The sequence below is a fragment of the Populus euphratica genome, unplaced genomic scaffold, assembly GCF_000495115.2.
Source record: "Populus euphratica unplaced genomic scaffold, PopEup_1.0 scaffold94.1, whole genome shotgun sequence".
In the NCBI taxonomy this organism is placed as follows: Eukaryota; Viridiplantae; Streptophyta; class Magnoliopsida; order Malpighiales; family Salicaceae; genus Populus; species Populus euphratica.
This window is the reverse complement of record NW_011499977.1, coordinates 550,993-565,009: the sequence shown is the minus strand read 5'-3', so window position 1 is coordinate 565,009 and position 14,017 is coordinate 550,993. Positions and strand designations below refer to the sequence as shown.

The following is a 14,017-nucleotide window of genomic DNA, read 5'->3' as shown; positions in this document are numbered from 1 at the left end:
ATAAAAATAAGAACCAAAGTTAATATAAAAATTAAATTTTAAGAGATGAAATTAAAAAATAAATATTAAAAAAAATATATATATAGCAATCAAAATTTTAAGGATCAAATTTAATATAATCAACAAATAATGACATTTCTAAATTTTTCACAGTTTCTGGAAAGTGTTTTTCGTCCAAATTTTCCAGAAAAACACTTTTCTGAAAACCAAGCCAAACTTTTCTTTGTTTTCTAAAAACCAAGCCAAATTTTCCTTTGTCTGGAAAATGTTTTTCGTTGATCAACGTATTTAATGGCAAACAAATACAAGAAAGTTTGGAAAGTGATTTTTCAAAAAATATTTTTCAGAAAACAAACACAGCTAAAAAGAAAAATATTTTTCTGAAAACCAAGCCAAATTTTTCTTTAATTGAAAAGTATTTTTTGTTGATCGGAAAGTATTTTCCAAAGTATTTTTTGTTGATCAGAAAGTATTTTCCGTTGATCAATTTTTATAATGACAAATAAACATGAGAAAATTTAAAAAATAATTTTTAAAAAATTACTTTTTAAAAAATAAACCAAGTCTAGTTAATGAAATGAAAGAAAAAAGAAGAAGAAGAAGAAGAAGTTTCCAATATAAAGCTAGTCGATTAAAAATGGTTGAAGAGTCACTTTCATGTTTGAAATTCAGTTGCTTTCAAAGAGGTTGATGGGCTTGTTTCTTTTAAACTACTGCTGTATTTCAAATCTTCATTCATCAGTATTTTTACCAGTACTATTAATATTTATCACTATCCATCTGGCTGTCAAATCTCTTATTCTCATTTCTCTTTTGGACTTGTTACTTCACTTGCTGCTCTTAAATTGTGATTGGTTTGTTTACCGATCAAGTAAATTTAGAATTACTTTGGAAATGGTTTAATTGCGAATGGAGCATGTTTTACTCCTGATGGGATTTCTGCCGGCCAAATGCATGTAGCTAGCTAGGCTAGGCTAGGTGGGTCGTTTATAAACATTAGTTGGCTGAGGGAGGTATCTCTGGGTTGCCTCCCCTTTTAATGATTGGTTTACCTGCCTTCATTTCTATGGACACTTCTGCATTTAAGGGCTATCTATTCTCGCGTTTCACCATCTTGCTAGATGTTACTCTTAAAACTGTAGATGACTGACTGATAATTTCCGTGGAGCATGTATCACTAAATTGTGTCGTTAGTACCATAATTAAGCACAATAATCTAGCATAGTGTTTCTATTTCTTGCTTCAATAATTTGCCTAGTGTGTTGAAAATCATTGGAAGCAAAGTGTTTGTTGGCCAACCATGAATTTACCAATTTCTAACTACCAGTTTCTAGAACTGTTGGTGCCAGTACGCAATATTACATTGAGAACCCAGTGTCTTTATTGATGTTCAGATCATCTTGAAATGTGTGAATTTGTAGGGATAATTCGGTATAAAGCATGCAATTTTTCCATAGGTTTTAAGTTCTTTTCCTCATTTTATAGAAGTTCTAATCACTCTCGTATATCCTTCCTGGAGTTTTATATTTCATGTTTTGAGTTATCAACTTCAATCATATGTACTCTTAAGCTTTTTCTATCATATGCTTGGTGCAGATTGGATTCCTTATGATTGACGAAGTTGGATGAGCAAATGAAGGTTTCTGTTTTCCACTACGAGTCTCTTTTTTTGAATACTAGTCGGTCTTTTAGGCTCCAACCAGCACAACACACACACAGCACTGGATGATGTAATCTTATATATTGTTCCTTTACAAATCCTGAAAGATTGTTTCTTTCAAACTATTTTAGTCCTATTGCAGTTGTAGGAAGAATAATTTCCTGCGACATTTGCAGACTCAATGTCAGATGCCTTGCAAGTCCCTAGATACTAAACTTTGTGATGTGGTGATGCTTTTGTCTTTTAGCTTGTTCTATCTTTTCTTTCCAGCGAGTATTTACCAGATTTAGATTTGTTTTGTTAGGCCAATAGATATTGGTATTGCCAAGCTAACTGTTAGTATGTTGAACAGCTAGAAAATTGACATGGAGTTGACGCCTTTTGTTTTATGCTAGTGTTTGAGTAGATGAAGCTTCAGCTGAAAGTTGCTCTTGCTTTTCTCATTGGCTTAATCTGGATCCAGCAGGGTTTTTCTGGTTAGTAATTAATCCATTCCATCTTTAGCATTCAATTCTCCACCTTTTAGTACAGTTAAAAACTATAAAATACCATTTACATGTTTCCTTGGTATATTGATAAGACTATAAAATACCATTTACATGTTTCCTTGGTATAAAATACATATTAATTTAGCAAATCCATAAATTATCATATTATTAAGGAATAAAATTAAAATTAAACAATGAAATAAATAGAAAAAATAAAAGATATTTACCTAAAATATTAAGCATAAAGTATAAAAGGTTACTTAATTAATTAATATTTTACATAATAAAAAAACAATTGTAGAAGAAAAAAGAAAAGGGAGGTATGAACAATAATTTTTTTTTAAAAAAGAAAAGCTTGTTAAATTATTATATTAAAATTTTAATATAAAAAATATTAAAAAAAAAGAAAGAATTAAGGGGGCAATTGCCCCTTAATTTCCATTATGGCTCCGCCACTGGATGAGCCTGGGAAGGCTACGTATCTCTCATCAAGCATGTCTAAGTAAAGGTTTCATTCCAACAGATGCGTCAACATAGCTGCCACATGTGCATCAAGAGTGGAACCTGTTACTTGAAGGTTTTTGCTCAGAGATGCCTAGACTGCATTAGATGTTCCTTTGATTGCAAATTTGCTGCATTTTTTGATGTGTAAAGGCCTGATGCATTGAGCTGCACTTAAATTTTCATTATCCACATAAATGCAAGATGTTTCATTTCTAGTTAATTGGATGGTGCAGATGAACTTTCAGCTAAATCAGGCATCAACAATTGGACATTTACATGTTCAGCATCATATCAAGGAAATCAGAGCTATATTAAATCTAATTGTTCTTCATCCTGTGATTGCAGTCCGGGTATGCCGTTGCTCATTATGGTATAACCGTCCAGAAGTTCTAAAATTGTTGACTTTTTAAATAGTGTTTTTCAGTAGTTGGCAAAGCATACTCTACTAGTCTCATTCTTACACTAATAACTATTAACCACGAAAAATCTCCCCTTTCTTCACCCATGAAAAAAAAAAAACAAACCATGAAACATACCCTGTTTGGATAGCTACCAAAGAAATCATGACAGTTTCAGTCTACTAATATAATAAGATATAGATTTTTATATGTAAACCATACTGGTGTATAAAAACAAAATTAACATGATAAAAAAACTAATATATAAAAGCAAATCTAACATAAAAAATAGAATTATTGGTTCTTAAAAAAAAAAATTAACTTGAATTAAAATTGAATACATGCTCTTTAAATAACTTAATTTAACTAGAAAAATCGTGTCTAATTGTATATTAGACCCGGTGATAGTAAGATACATATAAAAATAATTGATAATTTTAATGGTTCTGTTAAAGACAGAACATAAAAAAATCCAAGTATAATTAAAATAAACCCATAAAATATATCCAATTCAATAAAAAAATGACATTCACTATAATAAAAAATACAAAGAATATATATATATATATAAACCACATTAAATTCTTAACAAACATAAAAAACAAAAGATTTTAAATTTGGATCATTAATTATCTTGTTTTGATAAATAATAAATTAATTGTCAACTTTGTTTTAACCTTTTCTCGTTGCTTTGTATTATTATAATTTTTGGTTAGAACTCTAGAGAAGGAAGATAGAGAAACGGTAAAGAAAAGTAATTAAATTGAAAAGGTTATTTATTTATTTTTTTCAACTTACATGAAGAGATAATTTTAAATTCGAAGATAACTAATGAAATAATAATGTATTATTAAAAAACCCATTACTTGTTATAATTAAATTTTAAATACAAAAATTCTAAAATATTTTGTAGGGGTGTTTTGCAGGGGCCGGGCCCTTGCTCGCTACCCCTTGGTTCCGCCTCTGTCAGTCTGATTCTTAATTATAATATTAAGTTCACTTACGAAATAACATTATGTTCACTTAGGAAATAACAAGGACATTAATAAATGATCGCTGGTTCTTAATATTTGTAAATTGTTTTTTTTGGTGACCATGGCAACCATAAAAAGAAGTAAAAGGTTTTTCTCATAGATAATAGTTGAGTTTGCTTTAAGTTGTATACTGTGGAACCTCCACTTGCAGATTCATGAGGGACTGTATTACTCTCTGATATGCTTTAACTTATTGTTCTTGAAATGAACATTTTTATGATAGGTGAAAGACTAATTTTATTTGGATCCATGCACTTTTAAAACTTAATACCACGAGTAATTTCCGGGTCTTGAAAACATTCTCTTCTGTTTGAAAATTATTGATTATATTGTCTATATTTGATGCATGATTAATCTCATACGAAGCAGATGGTGGACAAAGTGGAGGCATGCGGACATGTACATGTTCTTCCGATGGGTTACCAAAAGTTGCCACTGGCATTCAAGATACTACCTGTTTTACAGCCTGCAACTGCACTTCTGGTACTTGGTTCCTGTGGCAGTGTTTTTCTTTCTGTATAATTTAGTCTGTTGGATGCTGCTTAGCAAATATTTAAAAATTTGATTGTTCATGGTGTATAACCTCTAGAATATCTTCTGGATAGTTTTTTGACTTCACAACTTGTTTGATGTTAAAGGAAGAAAGGCCATGCAGCAAAGCTCAACAACTAAATGATCTCTCTGAACACCCTAATTAGCTTTGAATTATTTTCTGTTTCAATCATGGATCTAGCAGGTTTTTCAATAATCTACGTTTCTGTTTCAACATTAGATTTTATACGGGATAATGAAGCTGAAATCTGAATAGGAGGTGTTCTGTAACAGTAAAGAAGATTGCTCGGCTCCTGCAACAACGTTGACAAAACCAATCACTGCAGTCAAGTTCAAGCATTGCTTGGACTTGATTGGCTTGTGTGGTTTGCTCGGCTCCTGCAACAACGTTGACAAAGGACTTGATTGGCTTGTGTGGCACTTGAGAGGTGCTTGGTAGAGAAAATTAAAGAGGAGTTCAAGTTTCGTAAATTGGCTTAATTTTAAGTCAATGTAGAGATTTGTTGGATTTATCTTAAATTGTGGGCCCAATGAGAGAAGAAATACCCATACATGGTCCGTATAAAAACCTAAAGTTGTAATATTTTAGGCTAAGACTTATTTGTGAGTGTTTACATTTTCAGGGAAGTGAAAAAGTGAGTTTTGGGGTACTTTGGGATTTTAGGTGTGAGAACAATTTTGTTTGACACTTTGTAACCTTCACTTCTTTAAAGTGAATTTCTCCGGTTGTCTCATCCATGAAGTAAGTCTAAATTGCTGAATTCCATGAATTCTCTTGTATGATTGATTGTGCTTGTCTTTTATATTTCTCTACTTGACAATAGGTTTTAGATTTCAGGGCTGTTTTCGCTACAAGATGCAACTAAGAGCTATTGTCGATGGACAATTCACATCTTTATGATTTGATTTATTTTGTGCATCTCTACAGTGCATTATAGGAACAGATGTTAAGTGAGATAGGCCACGCTTTACATACATAATGTGCTTATACACACACTCATATACATTATCATTGTATTTTATTTCTTTTTCTTCTCCATGTTCTTGTTACAGGGACAAATTTGACTAATATCATACTGATCCAATCACTTAAAACGTTGTTCTTTCTCTCGAGTTTCTATTGAAGCTGCATTAACAATAACCATAAAGAACATCAATCGGGTTGTCCAGATACTATGTAATAAGAACAAAATTTTACTCTATTTTTGTATTTATTCAAATGACATATTTATATGTTTTTAATTATGATTTTTTTGTTGGTTCAATTTTGTGTTTAAAACCGTTGGCTAGTTGTAAGATGAGTCATCCATAGCCTGACCTATTCGCATATGTTGCTTCTTAAGAGGTTCTCTTACTGATGTTCAAGATACAAGAAAACATTTTTCCAGCAAGATAGTTGTGGTCATCCTACTATTATGTGTCATAGTCACAACTCTTGCATTTCTTGCTTCAATAACATGCTATCTCTACTGAAAGGACAAGTGCCTTATCCTTGTCAGACAGGGAAAGGAGTTGCCATAGTGCTACTAACTTAATTAGTCACAGAGCATCTTCAATGTCTGAAACTAAAATCAGGGTTGATTCTCCCATTAATCCTATATCAGGTGGGTAGCATTTGTTATGTTTATAAGTGAATGATCAACTTGAATTGGTTGCCATCAAAGTTTGACATATCAATTGTCTATTGCTTGTCATGATTTGTCGTTCAAGTGTTTGTTCATTTTCTCAGGGTATTTTCGCAAGGCTTCTCTCTTGTGTAGGAGCAAAACGGAGATTATACATGGAAATTTAATCCTTTTCACGTACTCTGAGTTGGAATATGCAACCAATAAGTTCTCCTATTCTAATCTAATTGGACTTGGAGGAAGTAGTTATGTATACCGTGGTCAGCTCAAGGACGGTAGGACTGTGGCAGTTAAGCGGCTGAAAGCTCAAGGTGGTCCTGCTGCAGATTCCCTTTTTTTCAACAGAGGTACCGCCTCTGCTTGGTACCCCATTTTCCTTATTGTCAAACACCAACTTCTGTATTTAGTTATTCATTGAATTGTAAACAGCAGATCAGTATGTGCTCCACAAGTCACATACAACCTTTTCATGTTGTTTTGCACAGGTTGAGCTGTTAGCAGAGCTCCATCACTGTCATGTTGTGCCTTTGCTTGGCTACTGCTCGGAGTTCCAAGGGAAGTTTTCTGAGAGGTTGCTGGTATTTGAACACATGCCTAATGGTAACCTGAGGGACTGTCTGGATGGGGTTTTAGGGGAAAAAATGAACTGGCAAACTCGTGTTACTATTGCAATAGGAGCTGCAAGGGGTTTAGAATATCTTCATGAATCAGCTGCTCCAAGAATTTTGCACAGAGATGTCAAATCAACCAATATTCTTATGGATGACAACTGGAGGGCAAAAGTAATAATCTTCTTCTTTAGGTCTCTGCTGAAAATATTTACTCCAAATAGAAACACAACATATTTTAGCAGGGATGGGACTTGAACTTCAATCCTACCCCCTTTTTCATCCTTTTCATGAGAGAATACCATAACAAAAATTTTCTGACTGCAAATTTAGATGAGACAACTGTCAAATATTAATTAGATATGAAAATGTTTTTATTCAATTAACTAAGTTGAATAAATGCAATCAAACATCTATAACCTTACACTGACAACAAAATGTGCAGATTACTGATCTTGGTATGGCTAAACGTTTAAGAGGTGATGGAGTTCCCAGCAGTCCCAGTTCTCCAGCAAGAATGCAGGGCACATTTGGCTATTTCGCACCAGAATATGCAATGATTGGAAGAGCCTCTCTTATATCAGATGTTTTCAGTTTTGGGGTAGTTCTTCTTGAACTTATCACTGGTCGGCATCCAATCCATAAATCAACCAACGAAGGAGAAGAAAGCCTTGTCTTTTGGGTAAAAAGAATCTTGATTTTGTTGCATGTATTATACTTCATACCCGCAGGTTAATTAGCTCAAAAAACTACTCAACCTGACTATCCCAAATTGTGATATTCCTTGATGATGCCAAAGATGTCTTTGGCAGATGAATCATTATTGATGTTATGTAAACATAGAAAACGTTCTCCCAAGTATGCTAAGCATAATTGTGCCTGCAGATTACTATTACTGATGTGTAGTTTATATTCCTCTTCTCCAGCTAGTGGGCTAGTATTACTAGAGTTGCCTGATCCACGATTGAGAGGGAATTTCCCAGAAGAAGAGTTGCAAATAATGGCTTACCTGACAAAGGAGTGCCTGCTGTTGGGTCCTGATGCTCGACCAAGCATGGGTGAGGTGGTACAAATCCTCTCAACTATAGCACCAGAAAAATCCAATAGGAGAAACATTCCTGTGAATCTTTTTCAGGTAATGTATTATAGCAAGTCAAGTTTTTTTTATTTACTATGTCTCTTTCTTTCATGGTGACAACTATTTGTGATGGTTTTTTCTTACTATTCCTGGTAAACAATGAGAACCATCTCAATGCTAGGTGTAAATTCTGTGTTCAATTTCTTGGATTTTGTGTTCCTTTTGGAAGTGGAATTTCTGAAAAAAAATTACTTTCCAAAATCTTATGTTTTTTGATTAAGTATCAAATCCAGCTCTCATTTATTCATTTAGTTAATCTCTAAGGAGATAAACGTAATGCTGAATCTAAGATTCTGAGAGCACAGATGAAAGCAAAGCATGCTTCTTTGTGTCAGTGATTGAGTGCACTCGTCCCTGCTTACCAATCTTACTGTCTTGAAATTTCCTAGAATGCTTCCCCTGACATGTACATTTATCCTTTTGGTCAATGTTATAAATGTCAGTGCTTATGTCTTATGCAGATGACTTCAATCCAGAGAATGAAAACTGAGCTGTTCAAAGAAAAACCCTGCAGTCGAGCTGAAGGTCTTGTTGATGCAGAGGAAGTACTGAAGCCAGACAGGTCAATTCAACAGTCAGCTTTAGATGTAGAACACGACCTTTTTGTTGGAAGCAACAATGTAGGGGCAGATAATAATTCAATCAAGTATATGGAGAGGTTAATACTTTTGACTTCAAAAGCTCAGAGTTTGCGTTCCTCGGATGATGAGGCCGTGGACTTAACTGAGCCTCGGCTAGAATCATTCTGCATGGCTAATGTTAAATCTCCATGAAAAAGCTGCTCCCTATGAAGGCAAAAAACATTTTTTTCAGGCACTTTGCAGTTTGGCGGTACAACTTTTGGTTTCTTACATTGAGAAGCATGCAACTTTTTGGTCATTTCTTTATTGATTTGTATAGAATTGATCATGTACAGAAAAAATTATAGAAAACTTGGTAATATGATATGGCTTCACGGTTCATCTTACAAAGAAGTTGATTTAGTTTTTTGTATGAGGAACAGTGCTCAGGTACATATGTGATATGTCAAATTCATTTGCTGTGAAATGCTTTAAATAGGAAAAAAAAAACCAAGAAAGAAAAACATAGTGTGGCAAATTCTGATAGAAAGCAAGCTTTCAAGTTAGGGCTTGCCAAGATGTCAAGCTCAAGTTTGAGCTCTCATGATTCTGATTAAAAACGTTTCTTTTTAATCAAGTACAACAACTTCGTAGATAGATTTGAGAAATAGGAGTGGTCATGCTTCACTTTTTTTTTGAACCAAATAAAAAATCTTTCTTCGGTGGGCTATAGGTGACAAAATAATTTCTATCACAAGATCTTTAAAAATCTTTAGCTTTTATCCAATTGAATTTCTTGAGTTTGGAAGTTAAATTGTCGGCACCCTTCATGACTGCGATTTTTTTTTTTCTTGAATCAAATTCAATATCAAATATTATATTGCCATTGGAAGCAACTTGGTTCTGTAATGTGTTTTTTGGTGTATGTATATTCTGGTAAGTCAAGTATCAGTAGATGTCCATGTGCAGTGGTAGCCATGTTGAGCACTTGACTTGTTCTGTGTAATAATTAGTTGGGTCGTCCATTTTTGCAATTCTATTGCCTAACTTTGAATGGTAGTTGAAGGTGTGACCTGAAGAAAGGATGTTGCATAATGTTCTGCCAATTAATATCTACCATCTAACTTCCACAAAGAGAGGATACCAGTTAATACTTCAGTAGTTGAGGTATTGTCCGTCGTCTTAACTCACCAATGGATCCTCCTCCTCCACCACCACCATCTACTGTTCCACTGCTTGGTCCACCACACAATGAAGGAGGATGCTTGGATTCATGGTAAGTCGTTCTTGTTCTTTTTAAATTTATACATCTGGAGGAAACTGCAACATTGGTAGCTAGAATTTGACATTGTAGTATTCTATTTGTTAGTTACTGGGAATATCCACATTTTGCAGTTTATGGTTTCTGTGCTGCTGTGGCCTATTCTCATGCTGCTGCCCTCCACTGTTTGAGCCTGTGCCACCTCCCCCCTGAAGCTGCATTTCTTTAGTTATATTTGGTTCGTGAGAAGAAACTAGAAAACATAGTTCATTGACAGTTTATCTTTTGATTTTTGACCCAAAACTGTTGTGATAACAAGATTTTCTTTTGTATCGCTTTTTTTGTTTTTGTTTTATGTGATTCTCTGACTCTGTTCAGCTGATGAATGTTGAGTTGCAACTCTGCCTGTAACATAGCTTCTCCAATTTGTGCTTGTTCAGAGTTTGTGGGAATAATATTTATAGAGTTAGTTATAACTTAGTCCATATAATCTATGGAGACTAATTAATTGGTCCCTATAGTATTAGAAATATTTAATAGTTCATCCTCAATTTTTCTTTTTTGTTGCAACAAGTCCTTTTCTAATCAAGATCTCCCATCTTTCCTGCTTCTCTTCTCTTTATTCTATTTTTCAAAGGGAAACAAAATTGAAAAGAATATGGAATTTGAACATGTAGGGATTAAATATATGGTTTTAAACTATGAGGTTTAATTAATTAGTTTCATTACGCTACAAGGACTAAATCATAATTTTCAAAAAAATTTTGTTATCTTAAAAAGACCAGCACATATGATCCATTCAATTGCCTGATTTGGTATTTTCAAGAAATAAAATATTGAATCACATAAAACTAGACATTAATATGACAGGTTCTATTTGGCTATATGGTGCACCTATGATGCAACCTTTGTTTCACATCCAAAAATGTTATTTTTGGTGCCTTTTCATTCAAAATATAGATTGTACTAGTTATTTAATTTTAGTTTTCTAGTGGGGAACAATTAAAATGAAAATGGCTATGTTCTTCATGTTTTTTCAAGGGAAAAAAAACTAAATAATAAATTAAAAAGACCATATCTAACTAAATAAATAGTTAACCTATACCTCGTTATGAGTTGTAATTTTTTTATTAGAAAAATTAGAGTGCATATTTTTTTAACATTTTTTTTAAAAAAATTATAATTATAAATTAAAAAGTTCATGCATGTATTTAATTAAATTAATTCAAAACCACCTAAAAAAAATGTTGGAGTTCTAATTTGACCTGCAAGTGCTCACACTAATGAATTAAAAAAAAATAAAAGAAAATTATCTAGTAAAACTAAAAGATAGATAAGCTTGGTATCTAAATCCAAGATTTTCATTTAATGTAAATGTATTTTTCTTTATCATAAAGCTTATCTTTTTCCATAAAATAATTTTTTTTATCCCTAAAAATAAAGTTAATTTATATAAAGCACTAAAAAATTAATAAAAGATGAAATTATGCCTTGCAAGCACATTTAAAATATAACAAAACTAGAATCCTATGCCTACATCATATCAATTAATTTAATTTAATTTACATCTTAGATTTCACAGATGAACTATAACTGATTCGAGTCAATTAAAGGTGCCGCCGTCATCTTAATATGTCACCCAATATGTTTTTGTCCAGTATAACTTTCTAACAAATCAATATTTTTTTTAAGTTAGGAAGAAAATGATTTGCGTGACAATATATATGAGCTTATTTTTTAACGTTAAAAAAGATGTTAAGATAAATATGAAGATGGTGGTGTTTTGGATGATATATTTTTTAAAAAGAAACAACTAATTTAATTTAATTTAAAATCAAACTTCCTTTAAAATAAGGCATAAGTTTAACAAAAATGATGAATTTAAAATTTTGAAAAAGCCTGGATTATATTTAAAATTAGTTAAAAAAAAGCAAAATCCCTAAAAAAATAAAAGATAAAAAAATCAGGTGAATATTTAAAAACTAGTTTAATCACTACATTGTGGGTAAACAAACATTATCACAAACACAAAAAAAACTTCAAGGCACTAGCATTTTTAAGTAACTCAAAGAAAATTTAAGACGCGGGTCATCGAGCCATTTGAGTTGAATAATTTCAAATAATTTAAATTGAACTTAAAATGTAAAAAAATAAACACTTGTCGATATAATGAAAAGATATAAAATAAAGATAGCAAAAAAGTCTCTAGCAAACCCGATAGCCAACAGAGATCAACAAATTAAACACATGATTTAAAACATGAAATTAAGATGACATCAAATAGGAAAGCAAAAAAAATATTGGCAAAACAAAATATATGAAAAAAATGCTTTAAAAAAGACCGAAATTGACTCGAGTTAATATTTTATATTTATGACCCAAGTCAAGAGACCGCAGTGACTCCATTAAAAGCAAACCCTAAAAAAATATAGAAGCAGGATTCTTCATCAAACAAATATTGATGGATGAAATTGAGGAAAAAAATCAATAAAAAACACAATTCAAAACAAAAACAAATAGAAAATAAAATAATTATAACAAAATTTGACATAAAAATTAAATGAAATTAAATATTTATGGATGTAATTAAAAAAAATAATTAAGAAAATGATTAAAAAATAGCAATTAATAGAATTAAAACCAAATTTGACATAAAAAATAAATGAAAATAAATGTTGAGGGATGTAATTGAAAAAAAACAATCAATTAAGAAAATAATTCAAAATAAAAAAATAGCAATTAAAAGAATGAGTATCAAATTTGATAAAAAAAAATAAAAAAATTAAATAACTAGGGATGAAATTGAAAATAAAATCCAATTAAAAATAATCAATGTAAATAAAAAATTAAAATTTAAAGAAGAGGGACTAAAAAGAAATAAGAATTTGAAGGGATGGTATAATGTTTTGCATGGATAGCATGCAATCCAAGAAAAAAAATGAAAGAATAAAAAAAGTAGGTCAAGACCAAACTAGCGTGAATAGACATACACATATCACCTAGCATGGTTGGCACAATCATGAGAAATTAAAATACACCTTAGATGATATTTGTTTCTAGCTATGAGACACCATATGCATTGCTCAAATACAATGGAGCACCTCACACACCTATGCCTACACCACATATATTTGCAACTTTCCTTTTTTATATATATTGAAAGATTAAAACAACACCTTCTAAACCCCAAATTAATAAAAACAATCATGTATGAAAAGTAAAAAATACCCCTAAAAATATTTGATAATAACATAAAAATATTAAAAAAATATTAAAAAAACCCTTAAAGAAAAGGTTTAAAAAATTTATGTCAGTAATTATACTCTTGAAAAAAAAATAAAAAACAGGAAATCTCATTACACCCCTGAGGAAGAGGAATTTCTTTTTCTTTTTTCTTCTTGTTCAAGGGCATTGTAGTATTTTCAAGTACAAAACATTTACTAAAAAACTGTTTACACCCTCCAACAATTATACATTGACATTTATATCCTGTAAAATAACTATTTTACCCCCCTTTTTTTTAAAGCAAACAATAAAAATTCTTTTTTCAAGAGCAAAATGAGAAAAACATTCCGGCTTGCTCCCGCGGTATATCTCGTTGCCATATGAGTTCTTAGTCAATTGATTCTTAATGGCCTCAACAATATTTTTTTTTCAAATTGATTCATTAAAACACTGATTTTTAATATTTTTATATAAAATACTGCTTATTTTTCAAAGAGATAAAAATAATTTTATTTTTTTAAGTTACAGCTTACCATATATTGTCAATAGTGAATAAATGTACCTCGGTATCTATTGCAATATTTCCAATATTATTTGTTTTTGCATTTTCAATATTATATCCACAAATATAAATAGTATTTTTTTTATTAAGAGAAAACTTATGTTTATTTATTTTTGTAAACACATATCATTAAGAATAATATAATGGAAAATTCTCTAATTATATACTATTCATGATATAAAATATATAAAAAGTTAATTTTATAGGACTTTAAAATTTAAATAAATACAAAACAAATCATGTTAAATTAATTTAATTTTTTTAATTTAATATATTGGTGTTGTTTTTATCATATAACTATTAGAAATATGATAATTGTAAACCTCAGCGTAAATGTAAAACTGAAAATAGTAAAATTTCAATGAGTAACAAAAACCCGAGAAGAAAAAGAATGGATAAATA

General features: G+C 31.1%; 1 protein-coding gene across 1 annotated transcript; it reads left to right on the top strand.

Annotated features, from left to right (window-relative positions):
- The first annotated feature begins 998 nt into the window (after positions 1 to 998).
- On the top strand, positions 999 to 10,332 carry LOC105139606 (receptor-like serine/threonine-protein kinase NCRK). Its single transcript, XM_011046106.1, is given in 12 exon segments — positions 999 to 1,999; positions 2,056 to 2,136; positions 2,886 to 3,002; positions 4,454 to 4,567; positions 5,982 to 6,120; positions 6,122 to 6,240; positions 6,366 to 6,603; positions 6,743 to 7,043; positions 7,315 to 7,571; positions 7,800 to 8,004; positions 8,469 to 9,843; positions 9,963 to 10,332. Coding segments are annotated over 10 exon segments (1,872 nt in total). The 5' UTR covers positions 999 to 1,999; positions 2,056 to 2,066; the 3' UTR covers positions 8,781 to 9,843; positions 9,963 to 10,332.
- The last annotated feature ends 3,685 nt before the right edge of the window (positions 10,333 to 14,017 follow it).